Below are 21,662 nucleotides of genomic sequence, written 5' to 3' on the forward strand. Positions count from 1 at the left end.
CACTACCTTAGTGGTAAAGAAGCCTCTACAACAGATAGATTTTAATTGCACAGAAAGTTTATGTCAGATAAAAGGACATGATCATGGACACAAAATAGAGCAGATCACATGTTTTACAAGTTTATGAGTTTACCTTAGCCTGCTTGTGGTCTTCATATTTTCCAGCACTCTTAGATCTCTGCAGTGTTTGTACCTCTGATCATGCTAGGAGGGTGCAGGGGACATCTTTAAGCTTTAAGGCTGGGCTATATGCTGGCCACCTCAGCAGATGTCAGAGAGAGTCTTGTATTTTTTGAGCTCTTTGCAGCTTACTTAGTTGCCGCTTCTTTTTTATACCGTAAGAAAATATCAGATGGGCTCAAGTAAACCTTCAATAACGTGTTCAGCATATATGATGCAAACTTTAAAAGAGAGAAAAAAGCAATAATAATAAAAATAACGAGTGTCATTCCGGTAATAAATTGGTGGTCAAAGCAAAATGAATCTGCATACACAGAATGACAAAAGGACTCATTAACAAGCTCTTTGTGCTTCTAATGAGACACCTGAGTCCACCTGCCTTTCCAGAGTTTTGACACTTCTGGAGGCGTTAGTGGCCGCAACTGTAATCAGGCTGTTTCCCACATGAAGTCTGCTCCTTCTGCTTAGTTTTGATTTGGTTAGATGCTAAGAAAATTACTCCACATGAATAGTTATATCCAAAGCTTAAATGTTTATTGATTGTATAAAGATTTTCTTTCTTACCATCACACTCGAGTTGTTTTTCCTGAATGTCTTATATTTAGGAGAAATCCATCAGTTTTTCCTGCAGTCTTGATCAGCCGTTGCTAGTTACAATTGACCAGTCTTGTGACATTGGTCTCACTGTTACTGAAATAAGGGTCTCAGGTTACTGCTGAGTTTGTACAGATGCTGTGTAAATGCTAGCAGAAGGTTAGCACAGGGCAGCTGTGGCACAGGTGGTTGTGTGGGTCGTCTATCAGTCAGAAGGTCAGTGCGTCGATCCCTGACTCCTCCGGTCTGCATGCCAAGGTATCCTTGGCGTCCTTATGCTGAGTTGGCCTCGATGCATCCACTGGAGTATGAGTAAAGGTTGGAAAAATGCATCTTCACATTTCCTCTCTTACTGTTAGAACTTTCTTGACCTGGGTTTCAACTATATCTATATCTATTTTTCGTTGCTAAATAGGTTAAAGGTTAACATTAAGATTACTGTGAGCTGAAACTGCAGAAGCATATTATTTATACCAGCTATGCATCACTTTTAGCAATCCATGCTGACATTTCTGTTAGCATCCTCACGTCACTTTATGGCGAGCTGTGAGTGCTGACAATTCCTTATGTGTACGGGACATAATTTAAATTGATGCAGTGCTTGGCGCATCATCTAATACATCTTAATCTCATTTTTTGTCTTCTGAAAGATTGAGGTACTTTGCAAATCTCCCTATATACCCACAGGACCATCGATACCCAACTGGGAACAGTGTTGGGGAGTAACGGAATACATGTTCCAGTGTTACGTATTTAAAATACAAAATATGAGTAACTGTATTCCGTTACAGTTACCGTTTAAAAAGGTGGTATTTAGAATACAGTTACTTTGTTGAAATAAAGGGATTACACGGCGGTCAATTCCTGTTTCATATTTAGGCTATGCCCTCTCTATTTTTGGTAAATCCATGCCGGTGGAAACCCAAACAAAACACGCATTAAGAGGCTCAAATGCCAGTGTCTCAATCTCGTGGCCCATGTCACCTCTACTTGCGGCCCGCATAATGACCTGAAGAAATTTTTTTTTTAAATTATTGTTCAAAAATGTATTTAATATGAAGGCAATAGGCAGAGTGTTACAGGCATAGCTCTAAAGAATGTAGCCTCATGGGCAGTGTAGCCCAGTTGTAAGTGAGCTATTAAGACTCTACTGTACGCTGTGTTCGTGTTTTCCTCCGAAACAATAAGTTCCGTTGCAGCAGCCTTTCAACGCCTCTCTCTGTCTCTCGCTAGCAAAGTTGACCCAGACAACAAAGTAAAGCTATTTTTCGGCTACGAACCCGACACAGAACCGACGTATTAGCCAGAGGTCCCTTTACTACGGTTCAGAGCCGCGGACCTGTTTTATATATGCACGGAATAGTTTTCTATAGGAGATTGCTGCAAAAAGTGCAGCCTTACCTAATGTCCACCCTACTGTTACTCATTTTATATTAAGATCTAAAAATCTAGTTGGTATTGGTACGGCGAGTATCCTTCAGTAATAGTAATAAATCACACAGCAATAGTACATTCATGTAGTTGTAAAAAGCATGATAATATGTTAAGTAATCCAAAGTATTCAGAATACATTACTCTCATTGAGTAACGTAACACGCTACAAAATACATTTTGGGGCATGTATTCTGTAATCTGTAGTGGAATACATTTTAAAAGTAACCTTCCCAACACTGACTGGGAATCAATCCATTAAGCTATGACTTCAACTATGAGAGTAAAATGACATAATTGCAGCTAATCACTAAGTTAAGTAGATACTGGAATCCACAAAAACAAACAAACAAAACAAAAAGAAAGAATCTGTTTTGTAGTTCTTTAACTGCATTACATTACTAAAATTGAGCTGATAGCAATGTAGTATCTAATGGGATATTTAAATGTTTCTTAGATCTTTAGTAATCTACAAGAACAATACACAAGTGCTGCATCTCTTTACATTCAGCCTCCTAAATACACAGTAATGTCTCTTTTTGACCCTTTTCTTACAGCGAGCAGCTAGTCAAACAAATATCTCTCCATTTTCAAAATTAATTAAAGTGTATTTACTTTTACTCTCTAGTTATTTCTCCAAATGTCTATTACAAATCTGCGGGAACATATTTCCCCCATGGTTTACACCATTCATACCCAGCGGCTTTTTAGAGTGAAGATTGTGGTCATTTTCACTCATTTCATACATTTCAGATTCAGTGAGAATTTTGTTGTCTGAATAACAGGTGCTTGGTGGATGAGTTGACCTTAAGGGAGCAGTTGTCACCGCAGCAGTGTTGAAGCCAAAGACCATGTGACAGATGAGCAACGGAAAGATTGTAGCTGTTCTCAGTTGAACACTGAACTCTTCAGGGCATCTGTTTCATGATTATTATGGACCTGGTTGCAGCAGTTTTGCTGGGAATGCCATCAACCTCTCTCAATGGGAGAAAGCAGGTGACATATAGAGGTGTTTGCCACCAGACAGCTGTAGTGTCATGGGACTTGCGGCTGGGACACTATCGAAATAACCAGCTTTATGCTAACCCAGGGCATGTGTGGTGCATAGATATTTTTAGCATGATGGGAAAAATCTAGAATTCATAGCAAATAAGGGCCTCCAAAAGCAGTTTTACCTTATTCTAGCTGAATGGCAGTAATATGCTTACTGTATAGAAAAGTAATGACAAAAACATCAGAATAACATATGAAATACAGATTTATGCAAACTGGGAATGACTATGTTTTGTATAAAAAGGATTTTTGTGATGCTACACTTTAAAAAGGCACATAAATCATTTAAAAAGGAAGTCAGAAATGCAAGGTCTAGCTAATCTGTGAAACAATGAAACAGCTTAGTTAGCATCATAGCCACACTTTCACAGGTCACAAGGTCAAGACCAAAACACGAATAACTTTTTAAAATATTTACCCAGACGTTTCCTTCTAGGTTCTGTAATAAAACTAGCAGAGCGGACATGAGACTTACACAGGGGCTGTAAATACTGCATAAAATGGAAGGAATTTGAGGAATATAAATTGAAAGTAATAGGAGGTAGCTGTGTACGTGGTACTCATTAATCAGTATCATCCTGCTGTCTTGTTGTCTGATAGCTAAAAACTTCCACAATCAGTTTATGCTGATTATGGAAGCTGTAGTTTCATTTTTCAAAACCCAAAACAGCTGTTTAGGTCCTGCCATGATGGCTTAATTAGCTACAAAGAGAACAGCAGGCCCCAGATGTCACACTTTTTGAAATAAGACATGTTCCCTATGTCACTTCCTAATAAGATACTAATCGCTTAGTTAGAATTCCTAATTCTAATTTTATGGATTGGACAAATCTATCCATAAAATCCACATAACTGCACTGTAGGATTAAAAACTGGTATATAGTTTGAAGTCTGCTTTTGACATGTTGAAAATTGAAACAAAAACTCTAAGAGATCGCGTTTTTGTACCATGACTACCAATATAAATAAATGGCTCGCTTTTGTTTACTCTAGTTAGCCTCCATCTGGGTCCTCCAACTCCACAATATATCATCTGCATACTCCGCAGTTCATGACACACTAGAATACTAACTTGTGTCAGTGTGCAGGACTGGAGCCTATAATATTAACTAACAATTATCCCACAACTCATTTCTCACCATGTTATGGAGTCATACAAACGTAAGTAGGTAGTGTAAAAAATTATGTTCTATGTGGAGTATTTGAGTAAAAGGGTAATGTGTAATACATCCCAACACAAATTCTAAATTGGTCATAGGTGTGAATGGATAACCAACTGTTTAGGTTATCAGGTTACCCTCCACCCCATCGTCTTGCCCCATGTCAGCTGGGTTTTAGGCTCAAGCCCCACCTTGACCCTGATCTGGATATGCAGTTCAGAAGCTGGATGGACTGGAAAATTAGAATTTTATGTATCACTGATTTGTGTATATCACATTTATCTGCAGGCGCTGTTTCAAAGAGGATTGAGTGTTTGCTTGTTTAAATGTATTGAAAAAGTCAACGTTTTTCATGGGCTTTACTTATTTTTTTCACACAACTGTAGACAGGCAGCTGTTCACTGAAATTGCTCCAGGGATAGAGAACTAATCAGCCAGTCATGCTGTAATGCGTGGCTGGTGGGTAAAATAGCCTGATCGTATGGAAGTTGGATTTAGTCCATTTTCAAGTGAAAATGGTTCTCAGGAAATCTTGCAGTTTATTTCTACCAGGTAAAATTTAATTGTCTCAAATTCAAATTTAGTTGTATCAAATTCCAAAATATTGAATATAATATGCAGACTAAATAGACTGACATACTTTTGAGATACATAAAGATTAATATTACATTATGAGAGTTTATATAATTAATTCATCTACATCATAAATATGATTTATAGTTACTGCTGAATATTCTGCTTGACTCTGCAGTTCATATATTCAGTTTTGCTTTAATTTCCATCTCTCTCCATCGGGCTTTGAACCAAGAAAGATCAGTAAAGGATCAGGCTGTGCATAAACCCTTCATTCTGACATTTACATCCGAGATCTTTTTTCTTTTCTTTTTTCTATTTATCACTGTGTTCCATTCGCCGAGCACTCTAAAAGCTGGACTTTTTGTGACTCATTCATTTGGTCCTGTGGGAAAATTCTTTCAAGGCAGACCACTTTGTATTATGAGAAATGAATTGCCTAAAAGAGAGTATACTGCATAGCATCACAAAGCGATGGAGCGCTTGTGCGGGAAGTCAGTGTTCTGCAAACTGTACTGCAATCAGCTGGCAAAAAAAAGTAGTTTTCTAGAAAAATGCTTAAATCTGTTACATGTAAGGAATTATAAAAATCAAATGTTTTCTATTGCACATAATATGTTACATTTTGTATCTGCTAGAGCCTGATGAAACACTTTTATAATATAATAATAATGTGCATGTGTTAGTCCCCATAGGGAAATTACTCTGCATTTAACACATTCACCCAGTGAAGCAGTGGGCAGCCACCAATGCAGCGCCCGGGGAGCTGTGTGTAGGGACGGTACCTTGTTTGCTTATTGTTTCATTGAAACCTTTACTGCAGGGGTGTCCGATTTCAGGCCTCAAGGGTTGGTGTCCTGCAGGTTTTAGATATCACCCTGGGTCAACACACCTGAACCAAATGATTAGTTCATCACCAGCCATTTAAATCAGCTATGTTGGATCAAGGACACATCTAAAACCTGCAGCACACTGACCCTCAAGGCCTGGAGTTGGACACCCCTGCTTTACTCCAACTGCCCAACATTTAGAAACCAAAGCCATTTAATATCTGATGGTTCTACAGATTATACTTTCATTAAAAAAAATGCATGTCCTGGGAAAAAAGTTGGCATTGTCCCCAATTTATGGATAGTTTAGAAAACAAGGATGAGTAACGCTCACATGAGGTGCATATTATAAGCAAGAAAGAAGTAACACTTGCTCTTTAGCTTATCAGTAATATGTAGTGTAATAGTCTGTCAATTTTAATGTTAATTGCAAGAGAATAAATGATGAGGACCAACCTCTGTGTTTCACAAATGTAATTCTGTCTTGCATAATAAATCTAGCTGTGGTTTGCAGGAGTGCAAATTTCCATAAATATAAAACAAGATTACCACACTCTCTGGTATAGTAGAAAGCTTGACTGGGGCAAGTCAAACGTAAGCTGCATAGTAAAGTAGCTGCAGGCCATGCATACATGCTTGTTACACTTGCACATAAATCAATGTTATTTCACTTCTATATTTTTTTTAAGTTATTATGATTTTCAATGTTGTTTCACTTGATACGTATTGCAACATATAGACATAAACATGTTGAGAAACCACAGTTTAATAAGCCTTCTCTTATCTATTGTTGCTGTTGCAATAGTTTTGTTCTTAAATCCAGTTGATAGGATTAGTTTAAAACAAAATACTGGCATTTGAGGGAACTGTGCAAAAATATTGTAAACATATTTGGGTTTTTTCCAAAACATTTTAACAATCAGTCATCAAAGATAATATTTAAATCTGATTCAGGGGACCAGGGATGTCAAGCATAAGGTCCAGGGGACAGAATCTCCCCAGCAAAGACTGAAGGAGTTGCAGATTTTGAACTTTTAACTGCTTTACAGTTTTTCCTGTCAATAAAGAATGACCCTCATTCATACTACACTATTACTATTATTAGTAATAGATAAACAATTAAATAACAGAAAGTTGCTGTTTTTTCACTATTTTATACATTTATGATTTTACAGTCGATTCACAGAAAGACAGGAAAAAAAGAAATTTTCTTTGAATGAACAAAAACAATAGTTTATCATTACAGTACAGAGCAATGAACTACAGAACTTTTTCTGTAATTGTACATGTTTATCATGTAGCTTCACTGGTTTGGCACACTTGAGATTACAGTAGTGAATATGTGGCTCAATGTGTAAAACGAGTTTGACATCCCTACCATAGATGGTTGACTGAGTAAACAATCTGATATAGTGGCTCTTTATATATTTATTTGGGCATTCAAATAATTTGGATGTCAGGTAGGGCTCACTGAAAAAGGAAAACTTGTTTTTTCACTTTTTATGACAAATCAATTCTAGTTGGGATTGGGGGTTTTCCAGGGGGTTTAAAGTCAGTGTGCAAAAGTTAAAATCACACATGACAGGATAGCAAAGCCTAAGAAGATAAAGGTAAGATATAAATGTGCATTTTCACAGAGATACACTATACACCCTTCTGAGAGTTCAGTGAGCAAAAGTCCTTTATAACTAGATATTGTGCCGAGACAAATTTCCACAGGTTATCTTATTTATTTTTCCCCACCATAGACAATCCGTCTTGATAGAAATCATTTTAAACTGATCCATGCCCGTCAAAGTAAAGGTTAGTACCCACATGTGCCAGCTGGATGAACCATAAAGATAGAAAATGGTATATGATAAATGTCCCCTCTGAGGCTTGTATTCCCTGAACCAATGTCAGTGAAACACTTTGTTTGCTTCAGGCGAGGATTGGTTTAACAAGGAGGAATACTCTTGGCAGAGATTTCTATGCTGCTACAAAGGCAGCAGCATTTCCTTTTTTCTATATTTTATTTTTAAGAGCAAAATGTTTTCTTGCTTAAAAAAACATTCATTGTTGCTGATTAATGTTGTGAGAGTAATGAATAAGATGGATTTAAGTGCACTCCCATTCCTTTTCATTTAACTTGCTTGGTCACTGATGTACACACAACAACAGCCTTGTGGTTATATCATGTTAAAAATCTTTTTTATTTTTTTTGGGTGATACATGAGGCGAGAACACAAGGCAGCCTTGACACTGAGTTAGTCTTGGTCTGGAAAATATATGATTCACCCAGACGTCATTCTTTGGCTACAAATACCATAATTTTATCTTTTCATGAAGTGGAAGTGAATCACGTCACGTTGAATAAAAAGGTCAACCATACTTTTTATTTCGCGCATAAGAGGTAAAGTAGCAGCTCCGGATGTAGTGAACTACAGCACGTCAGCAAGTAGTTTTGAAGGTCAAATAATTGTTTGGTATGATAAGTTGAGTGGTGAGAAATATGGAGCTTAAGATAAGTATATTGGGGCTTGGTTTAAATATTTTAGCTACATTTATGCTTGGAGATGATTTCTCAAACTGAAGCTGTTTTCGTAGGAACAGGCAGGACAAACTGAAAACAAACTTAAAATTATGTAGTGTAAACTGGCAGACAAACAGGCAATGGTGGTATTTTAATTAGGTTAGTTTGTTTAAAATAGTGTTGAAATTGTAGTTAGTTGTTGAGAGCATTAATGACATCTCTAAATGTTTTTTTGGAATTTAAAGTGCTCTTTATTTAAATAATCAATGTGATTCTTGGTTTTCTTAGGGATCACATTATTTAATGTATTTCCTTCCCCTTAGTGTAATCAGTCAAACTGTTTTTTCCCAGTTTCATTTTGATAAACTTAGTCTTGTGTATTTTGTATTTACTTTAAACTTCCTTGTCTAATTTTTCTGATGACTTGGAGCTATGTTCCCTGCTGTTTAGCATCTCCCTAAGTGCCTTGTTGTAATCCTGTTTCCTTTGTGTACTGTTCTCTAGTTCCCCATGTTTCTGTTTCCCTGCTTTCTCTCGTGGACTTTGGTTTGCCTTTTTTTAAAAATGTAATCGATGCCTGCCTTTGACTCTGCATTTGAGTCATCCAGTCTGCCTTTACAAACATTTGTGAGAGAATGGGTTTTTAAAAAATAACTCACTGAATTCTAGCACAGTACTGTTACAGGTTGTCACCAGTGCAACAAGTAAGTTTGCAAATTGCAAAAGTGGAAGCAGTTAGGAACCACAGCAATTTAGCCACAAAGTGGCAGGCCAGATAAAAAGCAGGGTGGCAAAGTGTTGAGGCATGTAGTGAAATCTGCCAAAGCTCTGCTGATTCAATAACTGCAGATTCTAACCCTCCTCTAGTATTAACATCAGCACAAACATTATGTCCTAAGAGCTTCATGGCATGGTTTTCCTTGGCTGAGCAGCTCCACTTGGAGTAATGTGTAGATGGCCCAGTGCGTTTGTGTGTCTCTGAACTCGATTCTGTGTTCAAAGACATCCAAAGTCAGCAGAGACAGAGCAGTCCTGTGGGTGTGCCAGTTTAACTATCCTGAGCTTGTCTGATTAGAAGAGTTCAATAGTTCATAATGAGTGTAGCCACTTAGGATCAATCCCAGTTGTAATAACTATCCTTGGAGTTCTGATTACGTGATTGGTGTTGCAGCGGTCTGACCCTTTTTTTTAACTGAGTCCTTATGTGGATGAAACACATGGATACCAGTTTAACTTGGACATCTATATCGATTTTTGCTACAAAACTGTGCTTCGCTTTTCACAACTACTTTTCTGAGACACCTTGCCTATATTAATCTGACAGTAAATTCAGACTTGAACTTGAAACATATTCAAATAATACAGATGTCTTGCCTAAACACATTACCTTCTATAATACGTGACCTTTTAGTATGAAAGTGACATTTCACATTTAGCATGGAACACTTTCTGCAATGTCAGGAAACTGTGAGAGCATGACACTGGCTGCCATCAGGAGAGAGACACACTCCCCAGGTAGTTTAACATCTACAAGCTACTGTGAAAACACTGACCTTCAGACAGCTTGCTTGAGTTGTCAGGTTGGCTAAAAACCTGTAAAAGATGAAGGGAAGTTGACAAGGTGGTGGGATGGGAAATTTTTCAGTGAGCAAGGTGACACGATGGAGATATTTTGAAAAAGGTCACTTCAGGTACATCATTACCTCCTCAAGGCATATCAAAGAGCTGTGCATCTACCTGGATGCCTGCATGTTTTCTTAAATTCAAACATATCCAATCCAGTGTGTGTCTTTCTTGTGTGTGGGTGTGAGTGTGTGTGTCTGTTCTGGTATCTGACACTCTCAGACAGCCAGTAGCATGGCTCAGTGAGGGAGATGGCGTGATCACTGGACCGTGGTTTGTCTTATGCTGTCACACATACACACACTCACAGATAGACAGCCACTAAGGCCGCCAAGATAATACACCTCTCTGGTGTTGCTTTTACACCAATAAAGTGGAAATTGATATATGAACTAACCAAGAGTAAAACATAATTGTACATTTAAGCCCATAAGTCCCAAGAACAGAGATCCAAACATGTCTGGATAGAGGCGATAAAGAATAAAAAAGCAAGACAGCAGAAAACTTTTTTTTTTTTTACAGCTGTGCATCCTGCAATTTACTTTATTGTGCAACATGAACTGTGCTCAGTGCACACTCAGTCTCTCTGTTGTATTTAAGATATAAAAGAAAATGGGTTTCAGCTTTCTAAGTCATAAAGAAGACATATGCATATGTCATGCATATTCATATTTATCAAACATACTGTCAGGGTAGCATCATAAACTTGATCTGAAATGATTCCTCTCCAGGCTGAGCTGATCATAAGAAAATGCAACACTGGTTACTTGTTCAAACAACTGCTATTAATGTGTGTCAAAGTCAGAAGTAGTCAGCACGGTGTTGTTGTGCTCTCCAGGATCAGGCTGGATTGGATCAGTGAGTAAACAAAGCATGCAGTGTTGACAAGACAGACTGATGATTATTTCTTGTCTTTTGGAGGGTTTTTTGTTAATGGTTTTTAAGATTACCACAATATTTCAGCTGCTTTCACCAAGTGAAATTATTTTTATTATTTTTTTTACTAATTTCATTTGTTATCCAAACAATCTTTCATCTGTTTCAGTTAGCATCATTTTACTGTACCCACTAAAGTGAAGAGAAGTGAATGGAACTTTAAAATGTAACATTGAAAGGACGCCCTAAATGATACTTACAGAGCATCTTGAGAACATACAGTTGTCTACAGCAGTGGTCCCCAACCCCCGGGCCTCGGACCGGTACCGGTCCGTGAGTCGTTCGGTACCGGGCCGCGAGAGTTGAGGCTCAGGTGTGAAATGTATGGTTTTCAGGGTTTTTATCGGTTTTCAGCGTTATTTTGTTATCGTTTTGATCGTTTACTCGGTTTTCCTGGGTCTTTTCACGTGTGTTATGAATAAATCTTCTTTTTTTCGGTACCGGTACTAGTTTTATTTTGTTGTATTTATCCGCGACACCTTAAAGGCCAGTCCGTGAAAATATTGTCGGGCATAAACCAGTCCGCGGCGCAAAAAAGGTTGGGGACCACTGGTCTACAGTCTAATAAGACCTACGTTTTCTTGAACCTTCTATATTCTAGAAATTTAGTGCAAAGTTCTTTCAAGCTGCTTTATAATGTGAAGATCATATAATAACAGAGAGAAAACCCTAGTAATCAAATGACAAAGAAGGAGAGCGACAGGACAGAAGGCGCACGGTGGGAGAGAACCAGGGATTATTAATAACTGATTAAACGCAAAATGGTTTATAAACAAATAGTGAGTGAAAAGAGGTAAGTAAATGACATGTGATACACACATATACACACTCAGAAGTAGTGCGTAATTGCATACGGTCGAATTGATTTTCTTTTCATTGGTTATAATCCCAAATAGTTTGGAAAAATGCTCAAACTCATCCATCCATCCATTTTCTTCCACTCAAACAATTCAGGGTTGTGGTGGGGATGGAGCCTTTCCCAGCTCCCATAGGGCAAGAGGTGGACAGTTTACCAGTCTGTTGTAGAACTAATACTCAGAGACAGACAACAATTCATACCTGTTAACTTCCATGTATTTGGATTTTGGAGACAGAGAACCCACACAACCATGCTGTAAATGTGCAAATTCTATACAGAAAGACCCCATCCAGCCAGTGGATTTAAAACCAGGACATTCTTCCCATGAGGAGATAGTGCCAACCTGCAAACAGTGCTCCCACACACAAAAAATGTATATAAAAAATTTACCTATATCTCTCTTTTTGATACTTCAAATGTCTTTGATCACAAAAGACAACAAATGGAATTGAATGCACAGAAAATATTGACTTTTTAATATAATTCATTTAAGTCATTTAAGAGGGCTGATTTCTCAGAGAAGCACAAAACCTTTAAGATCTAGCATTTAACTGCATTAGTATTAGTGCGCAAAAGAGATAGACTTGTGTTCAGTTTAGACAAACAAATCAAATTAGATTACAAACCTGTTCTCTTAAAACTTCCTGTAAGAATATTGTCTACAGGGGATAAAATGTGCTATTATACTGAACATCTGTATGCACTGAGCCCAGAGTTTGATCTTTGATTGACTTTTGACTGGGTATCACTCTTTGCAAACATAATAAGTATATTGTTAAAAAATGTTCCCAAAATTTTAATGATGTTTGACATTAAGCATGTGTCCAGTAAAACTGTGTGTACCCTTCTGCTCGCCTTTTTTCTCTTCCAAGCTTCTTCACAATGTTCCTCGCTCCTTTTTTTCCCTGACACTTCTTGTTTTCTCTTTCTCTTCATTCTCCTCAGATTTGTAGCCAACACATCATTTGAGGGCCAGAGCGGTTTCATATCCAGCAACAGTCAGAGCCAGAATGTCATCTCAGAAGCCCATCACTACATCTGGTCCCTCCAGCTGGATCCCTTAGGCCAGCCAACCTGGACCCGCCTGGGACGCTGGCGCAGGGGGAGAATTCTGATGGACCCAGCAGCCTGGCCAAACCATCCAGGTTCTGGAGGAGGTGGCGATTGGCGCCGACCTCCACGGTTGCACATGCGAGTAGTGACACTGGTGGAGCACCCATTTGTATTTACCCGTGAAGTGGATTCGGATGGGTTATGTCCTGCCGGGCAGCTGTGCCTGGACCCACTTACCAATGACTCTTCAGTTTTGGAAGGACTTTTCCAGAACCTCAGAGGAACCAATGGATCTGTTCCCACAGATCTAAAGAAATGCTGCTATGGCTACTGCATTGATCTATTGGAGAAGCTGGGGGAGGACATGGGCTTTACTTTCGATCTCTACATTGTTGGTGATGGGAAATACGGGGGGTTTAAGAATGGTCGTTGGACAGGATTGGTGGGTGATCTTCTCAGTGGTGCTGCCCACCTGGCAGTGACATCTTTTAGCATTAATTCAGCTAGGAGCCAGGTGATTGACTTCACCTCACCTTTCTTCTCCACGAGCCTAGGAATTCTGGTCAGTGTTGCTCTTCACTCTCTGGCTTCTTTTTTCCTCCTCTTTTCCTCTCCACTTCTTCTCCTAATTTCTGTTACTCTTTAACCCATCTCTCTTTGATGTGTCATTGACCTCACCTCAACTCTCTCCTCTCAGTATGCAGACGGTCAGTATCAATATGTTTTACCACTGCCAACCATACATTATTGGATTCCAGTGCAATCCCATATGCGGGGCTGTTCTGGGGGTTATACAGCTTTGCAGAAAGAACTTATTATTACAATTACTGCAGCTAGTCTCAACAGCTGACAGGCATAGGGATGGTGGTAATCACTATTGTTACTTTTTCCTAGTATGCTGCTACAGATGTAGACATTCTGCTTTATTTACAGTGGATGCATTTTCTATTATCTGTATTTTTTTTCTTTTTCCCATTCCACTAGAAGTATCTCTCTTACAAACAGCAGCGTCAGAAACAGCATTTGCTTCACAATCACTGGACTGTGAAACCAATTTTCTCCAATTGAGGCAAGGGTACTATAATGAATTTGCACCATCCCACTGTGATCAGTTTTTATTATTATAGAGTTTATTTGTAGTGAAGGGAGAGGGAGGATGGGGAGGGGGGCTGATAGGATCTTTCCATAATAGTCCTAATTAATGTCTTCCAAAAACTCCACATTTCCTCTGATTTATGAAACATTCAGAACAACCGTAACTTTTGATAATTACAACATCTTTTCAGTTTTGCAATATTCCTTATGCAGTGCTTTTTTTTTTCTTCAATCCTGTATCCCCACCTGCCCAGGTGCGTACTCGTGATACAGCTGCACCCATCGGTGCCTTTATGTGGCCTCTACACTGGTCCATGTGGCTCGGCATCTTTGTTTCCCTCCATGTCACCGCCATCTTCCTCACTCTGTATGAGTGGCACAGTCCATTTGGTATGACGCCACGTGGACGCAACCGCGACCGAGTGTTCTCCTTCTCCTCAGCACTTAATGTGTGCTATGCCATTCTCTTTGGAAGAACAGTGGCCATCAAGCCACCAAAATGCTGGACTGGGCGTCTGCTGATGAACCTTTGGGCCATCTTCTGTCTATTCTGTCTGTCCACCTATACTGCTAACCTGGCTGCTGTAATGGTTGGGGAGAAAACTTATGAACAGTTGTCGGGAATCCATGATCCAAAGGTAAAAAACAGTATAGTATAGGAGAAAAGTCTTTAGTCACCACTCATGTCTTTATATTGGTGAGCCAAAGGAAAATATACAAACAGATTTATTGAAACACTGACTACAGTGGAATATATAAGGAGAAATATTCAGTGTGATATGAGTACGTCTTCTTCCTGTGTGTATATTGATATTATTAAATCATAATAACAAATTACAATGATAGCATTTTGGTTCTGAGTTGTTTTTGTTCAAAATGAATTTCATTTAAACAAACATTTAAAATGTCTAGAGGTTATTTGTTTGCTTTTGTACTTACACTGATGTTTCATTGTCTTAAAATTGTTACTCAGCAAATATACTCTTTAATTAAACACCCTTGTAGGGGAGCGTGGGAATTAAGGTGATTAATTGGTTTTCGGCAGCTCATTAAGTCACTGAATTACAAGAATGCAGGAATGTTTAGAGTCGGCATGTTCAAGAAAAAAAAAGAAACAAATTAGTGTAAAGAAACAAAGAAAATGTAAAGCAACAAACTTTCTTGATTTGAGTTCTGAAGGTATCTTGTTTTATTTCTTCTTTCTTGCAGCTGCACCATCCCTCTCAGGGATTCAGATTTGCTACAGTGAGAGAAAGCAGTGCAGAGGACTACGTCAAGAAGAGTTTCCCCGAGATGCACGAGTACATGAGAAGATACAATGTCCCGGCAACGCCAGATGGCATACATCATCTCAAGTAGGGCTATAAGATGCATACAGGCCACATATAGCATACAGGCAGACATACATTTTTTTGGAGGACCATAATCAAATCTTTATTGATTTATGCTCAGTCTTTGCTGATCCAGGTACTGCTATCAGCTTTCCTAATATCCGCTCAGTTAGGTAACTTCTCTAGTCATTGCCCCTGAAAATCAACAAGAAGAACAAGAACAAGAAACTGCATCATCTTTGATAAAAAAAAAAAAAAGTAAGAGTGTGCGCATACTGAATGAAAGCCAGATTTGAAAAAAAAGAGAAGAAAATTGCATCCCTGCTGCTGTCATTCCCCACCACAAGCCTGCCTGTTCTCATTCAGATCTTACCCTCCTCTTTTTCCTGCCACTGCTGTCATCCTCAGCCCTTTCAACATTCAACTAGCAACCCCATGGTGCATAACAGAATATAGTTTTAGGTTTGTTTGTTTTTTTAAAGACAGCAGGTCTGCATGGAACACAATTTGAACGGATGAAACAAGATTTATTTTTACTGAGCTTGTAAAATGCTGATTAGAGGGAAAGCAAAAATGTCATCTTTAGAAAATTACAACTTGGCAACAAGACAGTATACAAATGTGCCGCAATGCAATCCTCTGCATTGGGATTTACTTCACTAGGGACTAAGCATTATGTATATACATATGCAAGACACTTGTACACTAACAGACTGATAGTATATCTCTAATATATACTGCACTAATTGCACTAAAGTTTTCATAGAAGTGTAAGTATACTTGCTTTTCTTGGATTTTACTTTGGATCATATCTTTTGTCATATTTTGATAATTAATTCAATGTACTGCCTGTGGTGTGGAGGAATGTAGTCTTTTCAGCTTCAATGTTTATTTGAGGGATAATTAGAGTGACGTCGGCTCTAGTGAGCAATGTTTTTTTTTTTCTTTTTTCCTTCCTAATAAGAACGGACCAACTTTCCAAAGTACACAGTGCTATGTAGAAATAATTTTTATCTTTTTTTCAATGCCAGACTGCTGTTTAGCAAAAAAAAAAAATTATTTATAGTTTTAATGTCCTCCCCCTCCAATGCCTTGCTAGTGTTGACAAACAGACTAAACTCCATGCTGACCACTTCGTAAGCAGTTTAATGCACTTTGACATAGTCAGGTCAGCCTGGTAAAGTTCAAACTAAGCATCAGAATGGGGAAGAAAGGTATCCAAAGTGACTTTGAATGAGGCAGGGTTGTTGTTGCCAGACGGGCTGGTATAAGTATTTCGGATTATCTTATGGAAGTTTCCCACAGAATCATCTCAGGGATGAACCCCCTAACGAAGAGAAAATATCCAGTGAAAATGCCATGCTGATGTCAGAGGAATATGACAAGACTATGACAAGACTGAGCAATAACTCAATTACCCACTTACTGCAATTATGGTATGCAGAAGAGCATGGAGGGAGCACTCCTGTCAGCTAAGAACAGGACACCGAGGCTTCAGTTCACTCAGACTCACCAAAATTGGATGATAGATGATTGGAAAAACATTGCCTGGTTCAAATGAGTTGCTATTTCTACTGCAACATCAGGTGGGGTCTGAATTTGCCATAAAGAATAGCATAGATCCACTCTGCCTTGTATCAGTGGTTGGGGCTGCTGGTGTAATGTAATGGTTGTTTTGGGGGGTTTGTTTGTTTGTTTGTTTGTTTGTTTGTTTGTTTGTTTTTCTCTTGGCACACTTTGGGCAAAATAAAAAAAACTCAGCCTAACTGAATATTGTGAGCTTGTTTGACCACATGCTCCTATCTTCTGATGGCTGCTTCCAGGAGAATCTCTAAGCAATGTTTCCAGCACCTTGTTGAATATATGCCATGAAAAATTAAGGCAATTTTAAAGGCAAAAGGGAGCCCAACCCAGTACTAGAGGTGTACCAAACAAAGAGCAAGCAGTACAGCTGAATATTGAGTGTATTTTCACAAGGAGGTAAACATTAACAATCAAAACCAGGTTTTAGGGGATCTTATAAGAACATGCTGATGACGCTGACAGTGATCATGGGAATGGTAAATAAGAGTGTGCCACACAGGCTGTTGGGGCACACTCTTATTTATCAAATGGATAATTAACAAAAAACAAGACAGATAAACAAAATGCTGCTGTATATGTAACACACATTGTGAAATGCTTGAGAAAATACAGTAATTTAGATGACTACTTGGAGTTGTCATCCCTACACACTAGGCACCAATTACAGTAAGCACTGATTTTTATCAGGGCAATTCTTTTGTTTTGTTTTTTCAATAATGTTTCAACTTTAATGACCATGTCTCACCAGTGCTACTGAAACACCACTGACTGCAGCATGTCTTCTTTATAATTAGAGCATTTGGAAAAAATTCACTGGCTGAAGCATTACAAGCCATCAGACAGCTGTCATGTACCATTACGGCTGGCCTATTAATGGATATATAGGGAATGCTACTCTAATACGACAGAGAAGACAATTTATTAGAGAGCAATTTCAACCTGCGAGTGTACTTCATAATGCAAAGACTTATCCCTATAACCCCACAGTAATGGAAACTCTGGCTTTACATAAAAGTACATCACAGACATTTTGATGTCAGTAGTGGTGTTTTCCATTCATGCAAATATGTGATTTATAGATAGATGATGTAAAAAGGGATGCATCATGATTTAATCATATTAGTTTGTTAGATGGCTGATGTCAAGATAGTGCTTTGACCATAAATGACATGCTGTGGTAAAAGACCAAGGATGCAAGCTGCAGCATAATTCAGCCGGTAATAATGAACAGGCAGCTTGCGGGGAGAAGATAGTGCAAGATTTCAAACGCTGTCCTTGATAACAAGCAAAACACAGTATATCTTGAAAAAGTCTTTGTAGCGCTTGTATCCCGGTAGACTCTAGCTGTCAGTAAAGACATTTTAAAGTTGATTTGTAAAAGCCTCTCAGAGTGTTGTGACTTAATATCTCACCTCTATATAACAGACTTGTGAGGAATACAAATAAATTGGCAAAAACGAGTAGGTAGGCAGTAATTTTCTTGAAAGGTAGCCAATGAAAGGATTGGGGAAAAAGTAAAGGCAAGGCCAGCATCAGAATTATGAAGTTCAAACAAGGCAAAAATATTTGTTGAATCACTTACATTTCATTCTCAGTGATAATTTCAGGGTGTGCTGCCATTTAAAAGGCTTTGTAAAACGCCCACAAGCGCAAAGAAAAACAATTCATTCTTGCATGCTTTTATGCTTTATTCACTGTTTTCGGTTTCATTTTCAGTTTGTATTGTGCATTAAGTAGCACCATGTCTGCAGTCAGTCTTTGTGCTTTACCATTAATTAAACTTTGCATGTTTTGATTTCCAGAGAAGAAAAATGCAAACAGTTTTCATAGGGCCTATATATTCAGCTCTGCCCTACACATGAAGTTAGGTAGAGCATAAAAAAAGGTTTGTAGGACCTGTTAAAACAGAATGACTGAAGGTGAAGTTCATTCTTTCTACTCACCCTGTGAAGTCAGAGAAGCGACACGAGGACAGACACAGGGAAAATAAGCCCCAGAGTCACAGACGAAGACTGAGACAATGAGCTAAGGTTCATTTAAGTTACTGTCTCGTGAGGTGGTGAAGATTAATTTTTCATGTCAAATTCAGAAGGCGGCTTAAAATAGTGTAAAAGATTTGCTGTTGGTCTCCTGATATTGAGAGAATCACTCAATGAGTCTTGCAAATTATCCATCTATCATACTGCAAATGCCAGTTTGTTTACTTGATGTAGTATTACAAAGTTCAACTGCCTAAAAATGACCCACACAATATAAATTACATTTATTACAATTATATTTGAATTCTTATTATGTTTGCAAAATTATGCAGCACAATATATGCATAATCTCTTACTGTTTAGCTTGAGGATTGATGGCAAAATTTGAGTGAACACAAATGTTTGATTTCATCACTATGCTGTGCTGGATGAGTGTTATGAATGTGCACAGGGTACTTTTTGCAGCTGCAGTGTACTTACAGTATGTTGTTTTGCTTACAGGGCTGACCCTCAGAAATTGGATGCATTCATCATGGACAAAGCACTGTTGGACTATGAGGTCTCCATAGATGCAGACTGTAAAACACTAACAGTAGGAAAACCTTTTGCAATTGAAGGTAATGTGCGAGCATATCAATTATGAACATTTTAGATGAAATCTATCACTACTATGTGAATAGCATCCACCAGCTCTGGTTTTAATCATCACCTGATTTTAAGAGGTCTTTCTGCATCACTGCAGACTAACTGACCATGAGCAATTTTAGAACAAGCCTAAATTTAACAATATCAATCACTCAACGTTTACACAGTGGTTAATCTTTTGGCTTTCAAAAGCTTACACTCTCCAGTGTCTACTGTTAATCTGTGGTCCATTTAGAAAGCCTCTTCCTCCCGCTGTGAAAATGTTCCCGTGGCGGTTGCTTCCATTACAAGCCATCGTAGTCCCACATTCCAGCGGTGTTGTTAATTACTTAATGCACTCTTAAGCCTTCAAGATACAATACACATCAATCAGCACGCTTCCTACCAAGGAAAGGTACTTTTGCAATTGGCTGTTGCTGAATTTGTCACACTTTCCTGGCCTGCTAAGACGTTCAGAGATATAATTATATCATCAAGCTTTGCTTTGGAAAAATTATGACTTTTTAAAGTAAAAAAGCTAAATTATCCAGACCTCCAAGTGTATCAGCTCAGCAGCTTGTTTTTCCCATAGCTGTAGACCAGGGAAAGAATACAACAGCAGCATGAAGGTGACATGAAAAAAGGTGTTTTTGCCGTTATGACAGAAGAATAATCGCTAAAGAGTCTCTGTGTGTGTTTGTGTGTGTCCAATGGCAGGCTATGGCATTGGCCTCCCTCAGAACTCTCCACTCACTTCCAACATCTCGGAGCTTATTAGTCAGTACAAGTCAGATGGCTTCATGGACATGCTGCATGACAAATGGTACAAGGTCGTTCCCTGCGGGAAGCGCAGTTTCGCTGTGACTGAGGTAAGATTAAAGCGGGGCAGTGTAGGGAAAATAGAGCGTATTTATCATTTCATTATATCATAAATGATCATTTCTACAATTTCAAAATCAGAACAATATAATATAACGCATTTGTCTCATTTTTATGTCTTACTCAAATCTTACTCAAGTTTCTTTGCTGTCAAATATTTATGTGGAATCTCTATTTGAAAGCTCTGAAAAGTCTTATGTACCCCACACAGTGACTTACTCAGAAAAGTAATCTTTCATATTTTGTTTACTACACTTAAAGTCTACTTCAATAATTATACTACAAGATGTCAATGCAAAAGAGGCCATTTTCTCGAGTAACTCATAGTATGAGAAATATATGTTTTATTAGAAATGCAATACTAGTTATTTCTGGCCATATTTCTCCCCGACTGTGACTTCAAACACTATAAAAGAGGCTCCTATAGCTCAGTGCAGACTGCACACAGCATACTGCGCTTGATCCTTTTGTACTTTGTTCTTTTTATTTATTTTCTTAGCTGCTGTGTGGATGGCAACATAATGTCTGTCGATCACAAGGATGTCGCCTAAATAAGCACTCGTGATTTGTACTTTTGAATGACAGCGTCTACTCAATACTTAATCTTAAATGTAAATTGCCATTTTATGAACTCAGAAGCAGGAGTTGTGGCAATGTGGCACGTTGCATTTCCACAGATTCAATGTCACCTAAGTGAATCATTTCCCGGTGTGTAGCAGCTAGATGTGTTATAGATGCTATCTAGAGCTGCAGACATTTAAATTGCTCCGGGTACAATTCATTTTGCACCATCATACCTCAGTCTGCCTAACGTTACGGAGGAGAAACCTGCTCAACTGATATTTAGCTTCATCAGGGTGTGTATTTCAATTTTTTGCCTCACAGAAACCGCAGTACGGTGATCATGTGCACACTTAGGGTTCTCATATTATTGGTAATGATTTTAAATATCAAGTATATATCATTAACTTAAAATGACCTAAACTGATTTCTAAACTTTGTTGTTCACTTGCATACATCGGGCAACATCAGCAGGGACCTCATGTCATATAAGCAATATGAGTTACTGACAAGGTTGGCCCAGTTTTAGCCCTGCTCAGCACTTTTTTTTTTAGCAATTATTTATACCGATGAATGACTACCACCAGCAGTAAGCCTAAGGATTCTGAAAAGATGAAAAATCTGATGGATTGGCTTCACTGAGGTACAGTAGCCAAGCTCTCTGGCATTCACCCAGCTCTCCATCACCCCAAAGAATCTGATCCCATTTGAAGTAATAAAATCAATACCAATAAATTGCATATTATTCAATTACCTAACATTAGGAGGGCCAAACTTAGCATTACCGAGAAATAAATGGTGATAA

General features: G+C 38.4%; 1 protein-coding gene across 1 annotated transcript in view; it reads left to right on the top strand.

Moving 5' to 3' along the window:
• Window positions 1-21,662, top strand: part of grin3a (glutamate receptor, ionotropic, N-methyl-D-aspartate 3A) — a 65,489-nt gene that overhangs the window by 17,933 nt on the left and 25,894 nt on the right. The window contains exons 3-7 of the mRNA XM_084934865.1: window positions 12,697-13,366; window positions 14,154-14,537; window positions 15,109-15,254; window positions 19,295-19,410; window positions 20,135-20,286. Of these exons, the coding sequence (XP_084790991.1) occupies window positions 12,697-13,366; window positions 14,154-14,537; window positions 15,109-15,254; window positions 19,295-19,410; window positions 20,135-20,286 (1,468 nt within the window). The remainder of the gene's footprint in view (window positions 1-12,696; window positions 13,367-14,153; window positions 14,538-15,108; window positions 15,255-19,294; window positions 19,411-20,134; window positions 20,287-21,662) is intronic.

Source organism: Perissodus microlepis, chromosome 7 (assembly GCF_051167445.1).
Source record: "Perissodus microlepis isolate ML-2025 ecotype Zambia chromosome 7, ASM5116744v1, whole genome shotgun sequence".
Lineage (NCBI taxonomy): Eukaryota > Metazoa > Chordata > Actinopteri > Cichliformes > Cichlidae > Perissodus > Perissodus microlepis.